The following is a 13,164-nucleotide window of genomic DNA, read 5'->3' on the forward strand; positions in this document are numbered from 1 at the left end:
ATAATTGCCATCTCTACAAAGCAGAAATTTTATCCGAAATCAAAGTAGTTCGTGCCTACCTTTTAAGGACAAGGGATTGGATCTTGTGAATTCTGTATCTGATGGCCTGTGCTGTTTACGAACTTGTAAGTACTCCTTCACTCTTGAATCAATGGTTTCTTTTAACAGTAAACAGACTTCCTAAAGTAAATAAAAAAAAATTACACATAACTTTCTAATTCAACACAGTGCAAAAAAAGTCAGTATCATGCATATGAAAAAGCCAAAATCAAACATTTCATTTTGTTTGCTTTTTAGTTTAGCTATGAATAAAGGCATTTACATATGTTCATGGGTAATGCTGAAGATTTAAATCTGCCACTAAGCTTTGTTTGAAACCATGATGCTGGCTTACTCTGTGATCTAAGAAATATATTTTGCCTCTCTTCATTTCTCTCTGCCTCAGTTTCATATTTCTAAAAGGAAGATAAAAACACCAATGTAAAAATCAGGGCAAGGAGGTGAGAAAATCAGAGAGGGAAAGGCTGTTTTCATGTAAATATCAACCAATGGGACTATGACAAGTAGAAGACAGAACAGAGCCAACTCTGGCTACAAGCGGGAGCCCCAGAGATGGGCCTACTGGGCAGGGACTGCAGACTGGGAGGAGCCAAAGAGTCAGGGCAAGTCAGGGGGAGCCCCAGACAGTCAGGAGGGGCAGTGCCCTGAGACTTCATGCTGGGACCCACCGCACAGTGCCACCAGATTTTCTGATTTAAGAGGAACTAGAGACAGTGATTTTTACACAGAAATTTCCTACTTTTAAAACTTGGTTCAAAAAACTTTAATATCTAACCACTATAATTCATTAGTTTCTGGGGTTTACAAATCTACTGAAAAACAACAGCACTGATGGTAAGTTGAACACAGAACTGGAAATCAAGAGTCTGATTTTCTTCCATAGGCTTGTTGATGACATTGTATAAGCTTCTGTGAAAACTGCTCTTTATTCATCTATTCACAGTAAAAAATAATTTAACTTCTTTATTGCTCAAAAGTAAATTAATATTTATTAGGCAACAGAAAAACATGGTTTTAATTGAATGTCAACATCCCAAATTTATGGAGCTACTGTTTTTAACGTATCAGTGTTATTTATAAAAAAGAAAAATAAAACTTAAAGCCTAACTGTACAATGGGATGACACTGCTCACGTTAGCTATACAATCAGAAAAACGTAATCTGATGTAGGGAAAGGGAAAATAAAATTGCTCCCAAATCTAAATTTCTTAACCCAGATTAAGAACTGGTGTATAAGGACGGATAATTCTGGTTCAGTTCCTAAGGACTCTGCAGAAGGTTCAGAGTTTTCAGGTCACCTCAAACCTGTTTCACTGGTTTCTTGCGATGCCATCTCAGGTTGATCTCTTAGAATCTTCATAAATTAAAACGAGGACAGAGCTGTAAGCTGCTTTGAAGGGCAACGAGAGCCAAGCTTTTCTTTTGTTGCAAATACACGTACTCTTCAAAGAGTATAGAAAACACCGGACTTAATTTACAAACATGAGTTTCTCGATAAAATACAAACTCTGGTCTCCTCCTTCCTGATCTCATTTTGCAGCCCAAAGATGCGGTGCCTTGTGGAATACAGAGGTATTCATTTACAGTTGAAGGTTTTGGCATTGTTGGTGCAACAGAAAGGCAGCCTTGCTCATACTGTTGTTTTAACAATTAAAGAATTTTGCTTCACATGCAGGGTTCAACGATGACTGAGCTAGAAAATATGTGAAAGACGTACATGGAAACAAGGATTGCTAAAATTTGGCCATAAATGCCCTATAAGGCCAGAACTAAAAATAGGAGGACAAAAATAAAGCCAAGGCCCACATATGCAAACTCTCTCCCTGTAGTTACGGGGCTTTCCTTCCTGAGCAGGTTTGACAAATGGAAGGTGGATCCTGTGTGCTGCGTCGAGGTCCCCTAGTAACTGACCACAGCACACCTGGCGAAGCACTGTTCTCTTCAGAACCAGGGCAAGACAAGGAAAGACAAATTCCCATCTAAACTCGAGGGGCAGCAGGAAGACCAATCAATGAGCAAGACAGAGTTGTACCCAACATCTCCAGGCTCCCAGGGGTTCATTTGTGCTTCCTAGGTTTACAAGGGGAAGAGCCTGAGTTCAACTGTTTGGGTACAAAGACTACTCAGGCTGGACTCAAAATAAACACATGTTTAATACATGTGATGAGTTCCTTTTCTGAAAAGAAACAGGATATTCTTAAGACTTTCATTACTCAGAGTAGCTATTAAAATGCAATCAAACTGATTGCTCATGATATCCCAATCTTGAGATGATCTAATGATTTAAAAAACATAAAAGTCCTGGCACACTGAACATAGGTTAAAGTCATATCCTCAACTAGCTCTTCTCTTCTCTTAAACACACACACATTATCCCAGATCCATTTTAAAGTCAGTGACCATATTTTGAAGAAACAGCGTGAGGTAGAAGCCACAGAGCGTATCCTTGGCTTTGAGTGGAGAGCCCGCTCACGGCCCACAGCGGAGCCGTGCAGGCCCCATCGCGCCCTGAGTCCCGTCGCTAAGGCGCGCCCTGTGGCCCCAACAGCAGCACAGGCAGGGCACTGCAGCTGCGTGTGGCACCCTGGAAAATTCTGGCTTCACGCGTTGGCTGGGAAGTGAGTCATGTACTCACAGATTTATTGTAAAGCCTTCCAAATTAACTGACTCTTGGCAAAAATGACAGCATATCAACATAAAAGGTCTAAAGCCGAGGCAGCAGAGTTGGGAGAGAATGGAGGAAAATCTGGGCCTGGAAAGGTGGATTCTAGGATGCTGCTGCTGCTGCTGCTGCTAAGTCGCTTCAGTCGTGTCCGACTCTGTGCGACCCCACAGATGGCAGCCCATCAGGCTCCCCCGTCCCTGGGATTCTCCAGGCAAGAACACTGGAGTGGGTTGCCATTCCCTTCTCCATTGCATGAAAGTGAAAAGTGAAAGTGAAGTCGCTCAGTCGTGTCCAACTCTTAGCAACCCCATGGACTGCAGCCTACCAGGCTCCTCTGTCCATGGGATTTTCCAGGCAAGAGTACTGGAGAGGGGTGCCATTGCCTTCTCCGAGGATGCTGCTAATGTAAGTCAAACTTCTTGGATGAGGTCCCCTTGGATGCATATTGGTCACTTTGGGGGTATGAATTAAATGTTTTGAATCACGGAGACATATGTTGAGAAGCCAAAGGTTGGAATGACATGAAGGTGGACTGGAGGAGCAGGCAATGGCCTATCAAACACAAAGTCTTGCAGAGCACAGTCCAGGGCTATTTACCTGAATGATAATGTCAACATTTCATGCCACTAGCATGATAAATCCCATCACACAGAACCCTATGCCTTTCTGCTCCCAGTTTGAGGTCGCTGGGTATCCTTAGCAAAATTATGACAACAGTTCAGTCGCTCAGTCATGTCCAACTCTTTGTGACCCCATGAACTGTGGCACGCCAGGCCTCCCTGTCCATCACCAACTCCTGGAGTACATCCAAACCCATGTCCATTGAGTTCGTGATGCCATCCAACCATCCCATCCTCTGTCGTCCCCTTCTCCTCCTGCCCTCAATCTTTCTCAGCATCGTGGTCTTTTCAAATGAGTCAGCTCTTCGCATCGGGTGCCCAAAGTATTGGAGTTTCAGCTTCAACATCAGTCCTTCCAATGAACACCTAGGACTGATTTCCTTTAGGATGGACTGGTTGGATCTCCCTGCAGTCCAAGGGACTCTCAAGAGTGTTCTCCAACATCACAGTTTAAGAGCATCAATTCTTCGGCGCTCAGCTTTCTATATAGTCCAACTCTCACATTCATAGATGACTACTGGAAAAACCATAGCCTTGACTAGACGGATCTTTGTTGGCAAAGTAATGTCTCTGCTCTTTAATATGCTATCTAGGATGTTCATAATTTTCCTTTCAAGGAGTAAGCGTCTTTTAATTTCATGGCTGCAGTCACCACCTGCAGTGATTATGGAGCCCAGAAAAATACAGTCAGCCACTGTTTCCCCATCTATTTCCCATGAAGTGATGGGACCGGATGCTATGATCTTGTTTTCTGAATGTTGAGCTTTAAGCCAACTTTTTCACTCTCCTCTTTCACCTTCATCAAGAGGCTCTTTAGTTCTTCTTCACTTTCTGCCATAAGGGTGGTGTCATCTGCATATCTGAGGTTATTGATATTTCTCCTGGCAATCTTGATTCCAGCTTGTACTTCCTCCAGCTCAGCGTTTTTCATGATGTCCTCTGCATATAAGTTAAATAAGCAGGGTGACAATATACAGCCTTGATGTACTCCTTTTCCTATTTGGAACCAGTCTGTTGTTCTGTGTCCAGTTCTAACTGTTGCTTCCTGACCTGCATACAGGTTTCTCAAGAGGTAACTCAGGGGATCTGGTATTCCCATCTCTTTCAGAATTTTCCACAGTTTATTGTGATCCACACAGTCAAAGGCTTTGGCAGTCAATAAAGCAGAAATAGATGTTTTTTCTGGAACTCCCTTGCTTTTTCCATGATTCAGTGGATGTTGGCAATTTGATCTCTGGTTCCTCTGCCTTTTCTCAAACCAGCTTGACATCTGGAAGTTCCCGGTTCACATATTGCTGAAGCCTGGCTTGGAGAATTTTGATCATTACTTTACTAGCGTGTGAGTTGAGTCCAGTTGTGTGGTAGTCTGAGCATTCTTTGGCATTACCTTTCTTGGGATTGGGATGAAAACTGACCTTTTCCCGTCCTGTGGCCACTGCTGAGTTTTCCAAATTTGCTGACATAGAGTACAGCACTTTCAAAGCATCATCTTTTAGGATTTGAAATAGCTCAACTGGAATTCCATCACCTCCACTGACTTTGTTTGTAGTGATGCATCCTAAGGCCCACCTGACTTCACATTCCAGGATGTCTGGCTCTAGGTCAGTTATCACACCATCATGATTATCTGGGTTGTGAAGCTCTTTTTTGTACAGTTCTTCTGTGTATTCTTGCTACCTCTTCTGAATATCTTCTGCTTCTGTTAGGTCCATACCATTTCTGTCCTTTATTGAGCCCAACTTTGCATGAAATGTTCCTTTGGTATCTCTAATTACTTGAAGAGATCTCTATTCTTTCCCATTCTGTTGTTTTCCTCTATTTCTTTGCATTGATTGCTGAAGAAGGCTTTCTTATTTCTCCTTGCTATTCTTTGGAACTCTGCATTCAAATGGGTATATCTTTCGTTTTCTCCTTTGCTTTTTGCTTCTCTCCTTTTCACAGCTATTTGTAAGGTCTCCTTAGACAGCCATTTTGCTTTTTTGCATTTCTTTTCCATGGGGATGATCTTGATCCCTGTCTCCTATACAATGTCATGAACCTCTGTCCATAGTTCATCAGGCACTCTGTCTATCAGATCTGATCCCTTAAATCTATTTCTCATTTCCAATGTATAGTCATAAGGGATTTGATTTAGGTCATACCTGAATGTTCTAGTGGTTTTCCCTACTTTGTTCAATTTCAGTCTGAATTTGGCAATAAGGAGTTCATGATCTAAGCCACAGTCCGCTCCCGGTCTTGTTTTTGCTGACTGTATAGAGCTTCTCCATCTTTGGCTGCAAAGAATATAATCAATCTGATTTCCGTGTTGACCATCTGGTGATGTACATGTGTAGAGTCTTCTCTTGTGTTGTTGGAAGAGGGTGTTTGCTATGACCAGTGCGTTCTCTTGGCAAAACTCTATTAGCTTTTGCCCTGCTTCATTCTGTATTCCAAGGCCAAATCTGCCTGTTACTCCAGGTGTTTCTGGACTTCATACTTTTGCATTCCAGTCCCCTATAATGAAAAGGACATCTTTTTTGGGTGTTAGTTCTAGAAGGTCTTCTAGGGCTTCATAGAACCGTTAAACTTCAGCTTCTTCAGTGTTACTGGTTGGGGCATAGACTTGGATTACCGTGATATTGAATGGTTTGCCTTGGAAATGAACAGAGATCAACAAAGTCCTAATAATATTATCCTTTGACTGAAAATGTATTACTTATAAATTTTCTTTTAGGAGATTTCTCATTATCTCCAAAAGCTGAGTGAAAACAGTCGTCACAGTAAAGGGGTAAAGAAGTGGTGCCAAAAAGTACCACCATCACTAGTTTTTCTCCACATACCACCTGGTAATAGGATTTATTTCTAGCTCTAAAAAGCTACTGTGACCAACGAACATCATGGAAGATACCAAGGGCTGTTACGTTTGGCAAGTTACGTAAAAGCCACAGGCTCACTGTCCTGCTCGCTCATAAGGAAGGGTCTCGAGAAGGAAGCCAAGCACGTGATGAGAGCTGGAGGCACCTTCTGCCTTTGCCACCGCAGCACTTGGTGGGACCACAGAAATGAGGGCTGGGAGGGACTCAGCCAGGGTCTGGGGGAACCCTTCATCCACAGAGGAGGCGGCTGAGGTTTGAGGAGGTTCAACACCACAGTCCTGTCATACAATCAATTGTTTTACTGACTGGCCACCTGCTTTGCAACTGGCCACTGTAAGAGGAGGGCTGCTGTCACCCATCCCCATACTTTTGCCAAAGGATCATGTGGTACAGGAGAAGATTTCAGACAGGTGACCAAAACCAGCCTGTGTCAACCCCACACCTGCTCCAGGGGCTCAGTCCATCCATTACGACCAGTGAGGATTACAATCCCTGCTTACCTGGAAAAGTCACTTTAACTTCTCCTTCTTCATCATCTTTTTTTTTTTTTTTTTTTTAATACAAAGAACCCTTTCCCTCAAACAAAGAGGTAGGGAATTTCTGGTTTAAATACTAGAGTGGCAAATGAAATATATGAAATAGATGGATGTGTCAGTTTCTGAAGGAACAACAACAGAAAAAGCAGGAGTATGTCTGTTGTGGCAAAGACAACTCTTCTTCAAGGATTAAACAGCACTCAAGATTTACTGTCCATTAATGAAAATTAGAGCTGGAAAAAAAGCTAATGTTCCTCTTAAGAGCAGCTCCTTGCATTTAAAATAGTGAAAAAGTTTTAAGCACCTACTGTATAGCACAGCGAACTAACTATATTCAATATCAAGTAATAATCTATAATGGAAAAGAATCTGAAAAGAACATACGTGTGTGTGTGTGTGTGTGTATAAGTGAATCACTTGTTGTACACCTGAAACATGGTAAATCAACGACATTTCAATTTAAAAAATAGTGAAAAGTTTCCTGGTACCTCTTTCTTCTGTTCAGAAAACCAGCTAGTGTCTTTGCTTGAGCCTTGCGGCAATACATGAAGATCCACCAGGACAGCAAAGTTCCCACACTGAAAGACATTAATGAAAGACTTAGCTCACACCCAGTGAACAATGAGAGAAAAGCTTACAAATTCCTACATGGTTGCTCATGATGAAATGGCAACAAAGTTCACTGCTGGACAGAAATGTTAATATGGGGTATGATAAAACTCATAACTTGTTGCTTTTTGCAATTTTAATATTTATTATAGAAATGCCAGGGAGAAATTTAATTTTAATCAGGACAGGAAAGAGAAAATACCTATCTCTACACTATAAGTTGTCGGAGGATGCCCAGAAATTCAGCAGTTAACACTGAGAAGAGTTAAAAAGGTCAGTGCCAGGTAGGCTCCAGAAAAGGAGTCTGGTAGACACACACAGGGAAATTCTTTCTTCCAGGTGGGAGAGAGCAGACAGAAGTAACTGCATTTTCAGACTAACAAAAGCACTGGCTGGGACTATACATCTTGGAATAGAAATAGAAGCACAGACAGATGAAAATGGGCAAGGAAGATGCTGAATGACAGTATCAAAACTAAGTAAGTTTCATTAAAATATGCCTCAAAACTATATAAAACCAGTCTTTCTTTTTCTATAGGCTAGTGCTATCTAGTACTGTGGAAGAAATGAAAACATCTCTATCTGCACTGGTAAATAGGGAAGAAAATAGCCTCATGTGTTACTGAGCATTTAAAATGTGGCTTTTGTTGACTGAGAAGCTGAATTTTTAATTTTACCTAATTTCAATCTAATTTAAAAAGCCACAGAACCAGTAGCTCTGTGGCATGGCTACAGACCCTATAAAAAGATGTAGCTTCATAAAACCTCACACTATGTGAATAAAGTAACTTGAGAATCACAAGATAAATGGATGAACTAAACTAACTAAGAAAAGTATTGTTGGTTGGTTTATGGCCAGCAGGGAAATTCAATTTTGTAGCCCTTTGGCAAAACAGTTTTTTTTTTTAAATTCTGTGCTATAATTCAATGGTGAAAAAAATATTTTCAGCAAATAGTGAGAATACGAGACAAAATATGGGGGGAAAAAAACGCAACTTGACACCTACCTCACACCATAAATAGAAACTGATTTGAGATGAATCACAGACCTAAACATTAAAAAAAAAATACCATCTATCTTCCCAATGTTGGGGTAGGAAAAGATTTCTTAGACAAGACCCAGAAAATTAAATATAAAAGAAAAAATCACTACCTTAGACTTGATCAAAATTAAAAAACTTTGGCTCATCAAATGACATCATTAATAAAATAGATATGTATGTCACAGACTAGGAGAAAATATTCATAAGTGCATATGAATGAGATAAAGGACTGGTGCCCAAAATATGTAAAAACTACTCTTACAAATTGATGTTAAAAAACAACTCAAGTTTGAACAGACACTCCATGACAAAGATAAACAACTGGTGAATAAGCACGTGGAAAAGTGTTCAACATTATCATTCATCAAGTAAATGCAAATTAACACTCACTACTAAGTGACACAACTACATACCTAAGGCAGTGCCAGCAGGGATAAAGACTGATGCACGTCACACGTAGGTTAAGGATGGGAAGCGACCCACACTCACACACTGCTAGTGGAAACGGAAAATGGATCAACCACCCTGGCAAATGTTTGTCTGCTCACTATAGTTAAACACATTTATTTACCATCTGAGCCAGCAATTTTACCTCAGGTATTTACCTGCGAGAGATGAAACATGTGCACACAGAGGCATGTATACAAACGTGCATGAAAGTTTTAATTTCGAGAGTCGAAATGGAAGACAACCCAGAAGTCTCTCACCAGGAGAATATATTAATACAAACTGTACTATATTTCAAACCACTGACCTGCTCAACATGGAATGATCTCAGTAACACTGCACTGAGCAAAGTGAGGCTAAAATGAGAACTGTATGGCTCCATTTATATAAAGTTCTAGAAAACCAAGATTAAATCCATGGTCAAAATAATCAGCACAGTGACTGCCTATATTCTTAGCAGCTAAAGATGGAGAAGCTCTATAAAGTCAGCAAAAACGAGACCAGGAGCTGACTGTGGCTCAGACCATGAACTCCTTATTGCCAAATTCAGACTTAAATTGAAGAAAGTAGGGAAAACCCCTAGACCATTCAGGTATGACCTAAATCAAATCCCTTATGATTATACAGTGGAAGTGAGAAATAGATTTAAGGGCCTAGATCTGATAGATAGAGTGCCTGATGAACTATGGAATGAGGTTTGTGACATTGTACAGGAGACAGGGATCAAGACCATCCCCATGGAAAAGAAATGCAAAAAAGCAAAATGGCTGTCTGGGGAGGCCTTACAAATAGCTGTGAAAAGAAGAGAAGCGAAAAGCAAAGGAGAAAAGGAAAGATATAAACATCTGAATGCAGAGTTCCAAAGAATAGCAAGAAGAGATAAGAAAGCCTTCTTCAGCAATCAATGCAAAGAAATAGAGGAAAACAACAGAATGGGAATGACTAGGGATCTCTTCAAGAAAATCAGAGATACCAAAGGAACATTTCATGCAAAGATGGGCTATCTCGATAAAGGACAGAAATGGCATGGACCTAACAGAAGCAGAAGATATTAAGAAGAGATGGCAAGAATACACAGAAGAACTGTACAAAAAAGATCTTCACAACCCAGATAATCACGATGGTGTGATCATTGACCTAGAGCCAGACATCCTGGAATGTAAAGTCAAGTGGGCCTTAGAAAGCATCACTACGAACAAAGCTAGTGGAGGTGATGGAATTCCAGTTGAGCTATTCCAAATCCTAAAAGATGATGCTGTAAAAGTGCTGCACTCAATATGCCAGCAAATTTGGAAAACTCAGCAGTGGCCACAGGACTGGAAAAGGTCAGTTTTCATTCCAATCCCAAAGAAAGGCAATGCCAAAGAATGCTCAAAGTACAGCATAATTGCACTCATCTCACATGCTAGTAAAGTAATGATCAAAATTCTCCAAGCCAGGCTTCAGCAATATGTGAACTGGGAACTTCCTGATGTTCAAACTGGTTTTAGAAAAGGCAGAGGAACCAGAGATTAAATTGCCAACATCTGCTGGATCATGGAAAAAGCAAGAGAGTTCCAGAAAAACATCTATTTCTGCTTTATTGACTATGCCAAAGCCTTTGACTGTGTGGATCACAATAAACTGTGGAAAATTCTGAAAGAGATGGGAATACCAGACCACCTGATCTGCCTCTTGAGAAATTTGTATGCAGGTCAGGAAGGAACAGTTAGAACTGGACATGGAACAACAGACTGGTTCCAAATAGGAAAAGGAGCATGTCAAGGCTGTATATTGTCACCCTGTTTATTTAACTTATATGCAGAGTACATCATGAGAAATGCTGGACTGGAAGAAACACAAGCTGGAATCAAGATTGCCAGGAGAAATATCAATAACCTCAGATATGCAGATGACACCACCCTTATGGCAGAAAGTGAAGAGGAACTAAAAAGCCTCATTATGAAAGTGAAAGTAGAGAGTGAAAAAGTTGGCTTAAAGCTCAGCATTCAGAAAACAAATATCACGGCATCTGGTCCCATCACTTCATGGCAAATAGATGGGGAAACAGTGGACACACTGTCAGACTTTATTTTTCTGGGCTCCAAAATCACTGCAGATGGTGACTGCAGCCATGAAATTAAAAGACGCTTACTCCTTGGAAGGAAAGTTATGACCAACCTAGATAGCATGTTCAAAAGCAGAGAAATTACTTTGCCAACAAAGGTTCGTCTAGTCAAGGCTATGGTTTTTCCTGTGGTCATGTATGGATGTGAGAGTTGGGCTGTGAAGAAGGCTGAGCACTGAAGAATTGATGCTTCTGAACTGTGGTGTTGGAGAAGACTCTTGGGGAGTTCCTTGAACTATAAGGAGATCCAACCAGTCCATTCTGAAGGAGATCAGCCCTGGGATTTCATTGGAAGGAATGATGATAAAGCTGAAACTCCAGTACTTTGGCCACCTCATGCGAAGAGTTGACTCATTGGAAAAGACTCTGATGCTGGGAGGGATTGGGAGCAGGAGGAGAAGGGGACGACAGAGGATGAGATGGCTGGATGGCATCACCGACTCGATGGACGTTGAGTCTGAGTGAACTCTGGGAGTTGGTGATGGACAGGGAGGCCTGGCGTGCTGCGATTCCTGGGGTCGCAAAGAGTCAGACACGACTGAGTGACTGATCTGATTTGATCTGACTGCCTAGGCAGAGACTGACGTGTTGTGATGATGGGATTGTTCTGTCTTGTGATACAAGTAAAATCAGCTCATTCCACTGCACATATCAATATTATACATTTTTAAAAATACTGTGTAAAGATACACTCATATTTGTTGACAGTTACTTTAAATGTAAATATTATGTCCCTGAAAATGTGTGGGAATAAGTGAACTTTGGCCTGGGTAATAAATCGTGAAGTATGATAAAAGATGGTCTCCCACGACGTCAAACAGCACAGTGTTACCCCAGAATTACTGTTTAATGAGTTGCAATCAGCATTTTAAGGAAACAGAAATGGGCTAAAAGCTATCAGTGTGTCACATGGTAAAGTTAAGTCTTGTTTTGTGAAACTTAAGTATGAGTATACTGAGTTAGGATATAAAGCCTAATTTTTACTGTGGGCTGTGGTCAAAAAGGTTTGAAAACCATATCCAAATATGTTATTTTAAAAGTTTCTTCTGTTATCAATTTAACCTTTAAGGAATATGCTGCCACCAGGTGGAGGTAGCACGCCACAACTACAGAATCTTAGCCGGGGGTTATTAAGCTTCATGCGACACAGACCTCTTGGGTCAGTGGTGAAGCTGATGAAACCTGTTCATAATAATGTTTTACATGCACGGAGACACAATGCATATAACTAAACAGAAAACCAATTACACTGAAATACAGTTATTTACGTTTTAGAATTTGTGATACGGCAATGGATGTACTTGCTCAATAAAGCACTGGCTATTACTATACTATGGTCACCTGACACAGAGCCGACTCATTGGAAAACCACCCTGATGCTGGGAGAGATTGAGGGCAGGAGGAGAAGGGGACAACACAGGATGAGACGGTTGGATGGCATCACCGACTCAATAGACTTGGGTTTGAGTAAACTCTGGGAGTTGGTGAAGGGAAGCCTGGCGTGCTGCAGTCCATGGGGTGGCAAAGAGTCGGACACGACCTAGTGACTGAACAATAATAATCTATAAATCCAAATCAATGACGAACACATGTGATGTTTTCAGGTATCTGCCACGATTATATTACAATATGGAAAGAGCTGTGATTTCTAATGGTAACAAATACCGCTAATAATATTGTCTTCTGAACACTTCATTCACAATAAAAACAAAATTTATTAGAACTCGGTCAAAATAAGGATGTAACTTTTCTCCCATGGAAGCTCAGTGCCCATGGGCTGTCAGGGCTCCAGAGATCCCAGAACAAGAGCCCCTCCAAAGAGGGAAGACGTGCCTCACACACATTCCACCCGGTCTCCTGTGGGTGTTCCGCCCGACTGTTCGGTCAAACTAAGTTCTCTGCTATTCCTTTGTCATTAGCAAAGATGATTTTCCAAATTAAAAAAAAAAATAGTGATGGTTTTATACACAATGGAATATTACACAGCCATTAAAAAGAATGAAATAATGCCATTTGCAGCAACACAGACGGACCTAGAGATCGCCATACTGAGTGCAGTAAGTCAGACAGAGGAGAAATATCGTATGAGATCCTTTATATGTGGAATCTAAAAAGAAATGAAACAAATGAGCTCACAAAACAGAGATACACAGTCTTAGAGAAGGAACTTAAGGTTGCCAGGGTGGGGCAGGGAGGACGGGGGTGAGGGATAGTCAGGGAGT

General features: G+C 41.1%; 1 protein-coding gene across 1 annotated transcript in view; it reads right to left on the reverse strand.

The window, feature by feature from the left end:
- Positions 1-13,164, reverse strand: part of SLX4IP (SLX4 interacting protein) — a 218,814-nt gene that overhangs the window by 72,807 nt on the left and 132,843 nt on the right. Inside the window, 2 exon segments of the mRNA XM_027560309.1 lie at positions 60-180; positions 7,225-7,314. Of these exon segments, the coding sequence (XP_027416110.1) occupies positions 60-180; positions 7,225-7,314 (211 nt within the window).

This window comes from Bos indicus x Bos taurus, chromosome 13 (genome assembly GCF_003369695.1).
Source record: "Bos indicus x Bos taurus breed Angus x Brahman F1 hybrid chromosome 13, Bos_hybrid_MaternalHap_v2.0, whole genome shotgun sequence".
NCBI classification, from domain to species: Eukaryota; Metazoa; Chordata; class Mammalia; order Artiodactyla; family Bovidae; genus Bos; species Bos indicus x Bos taurus.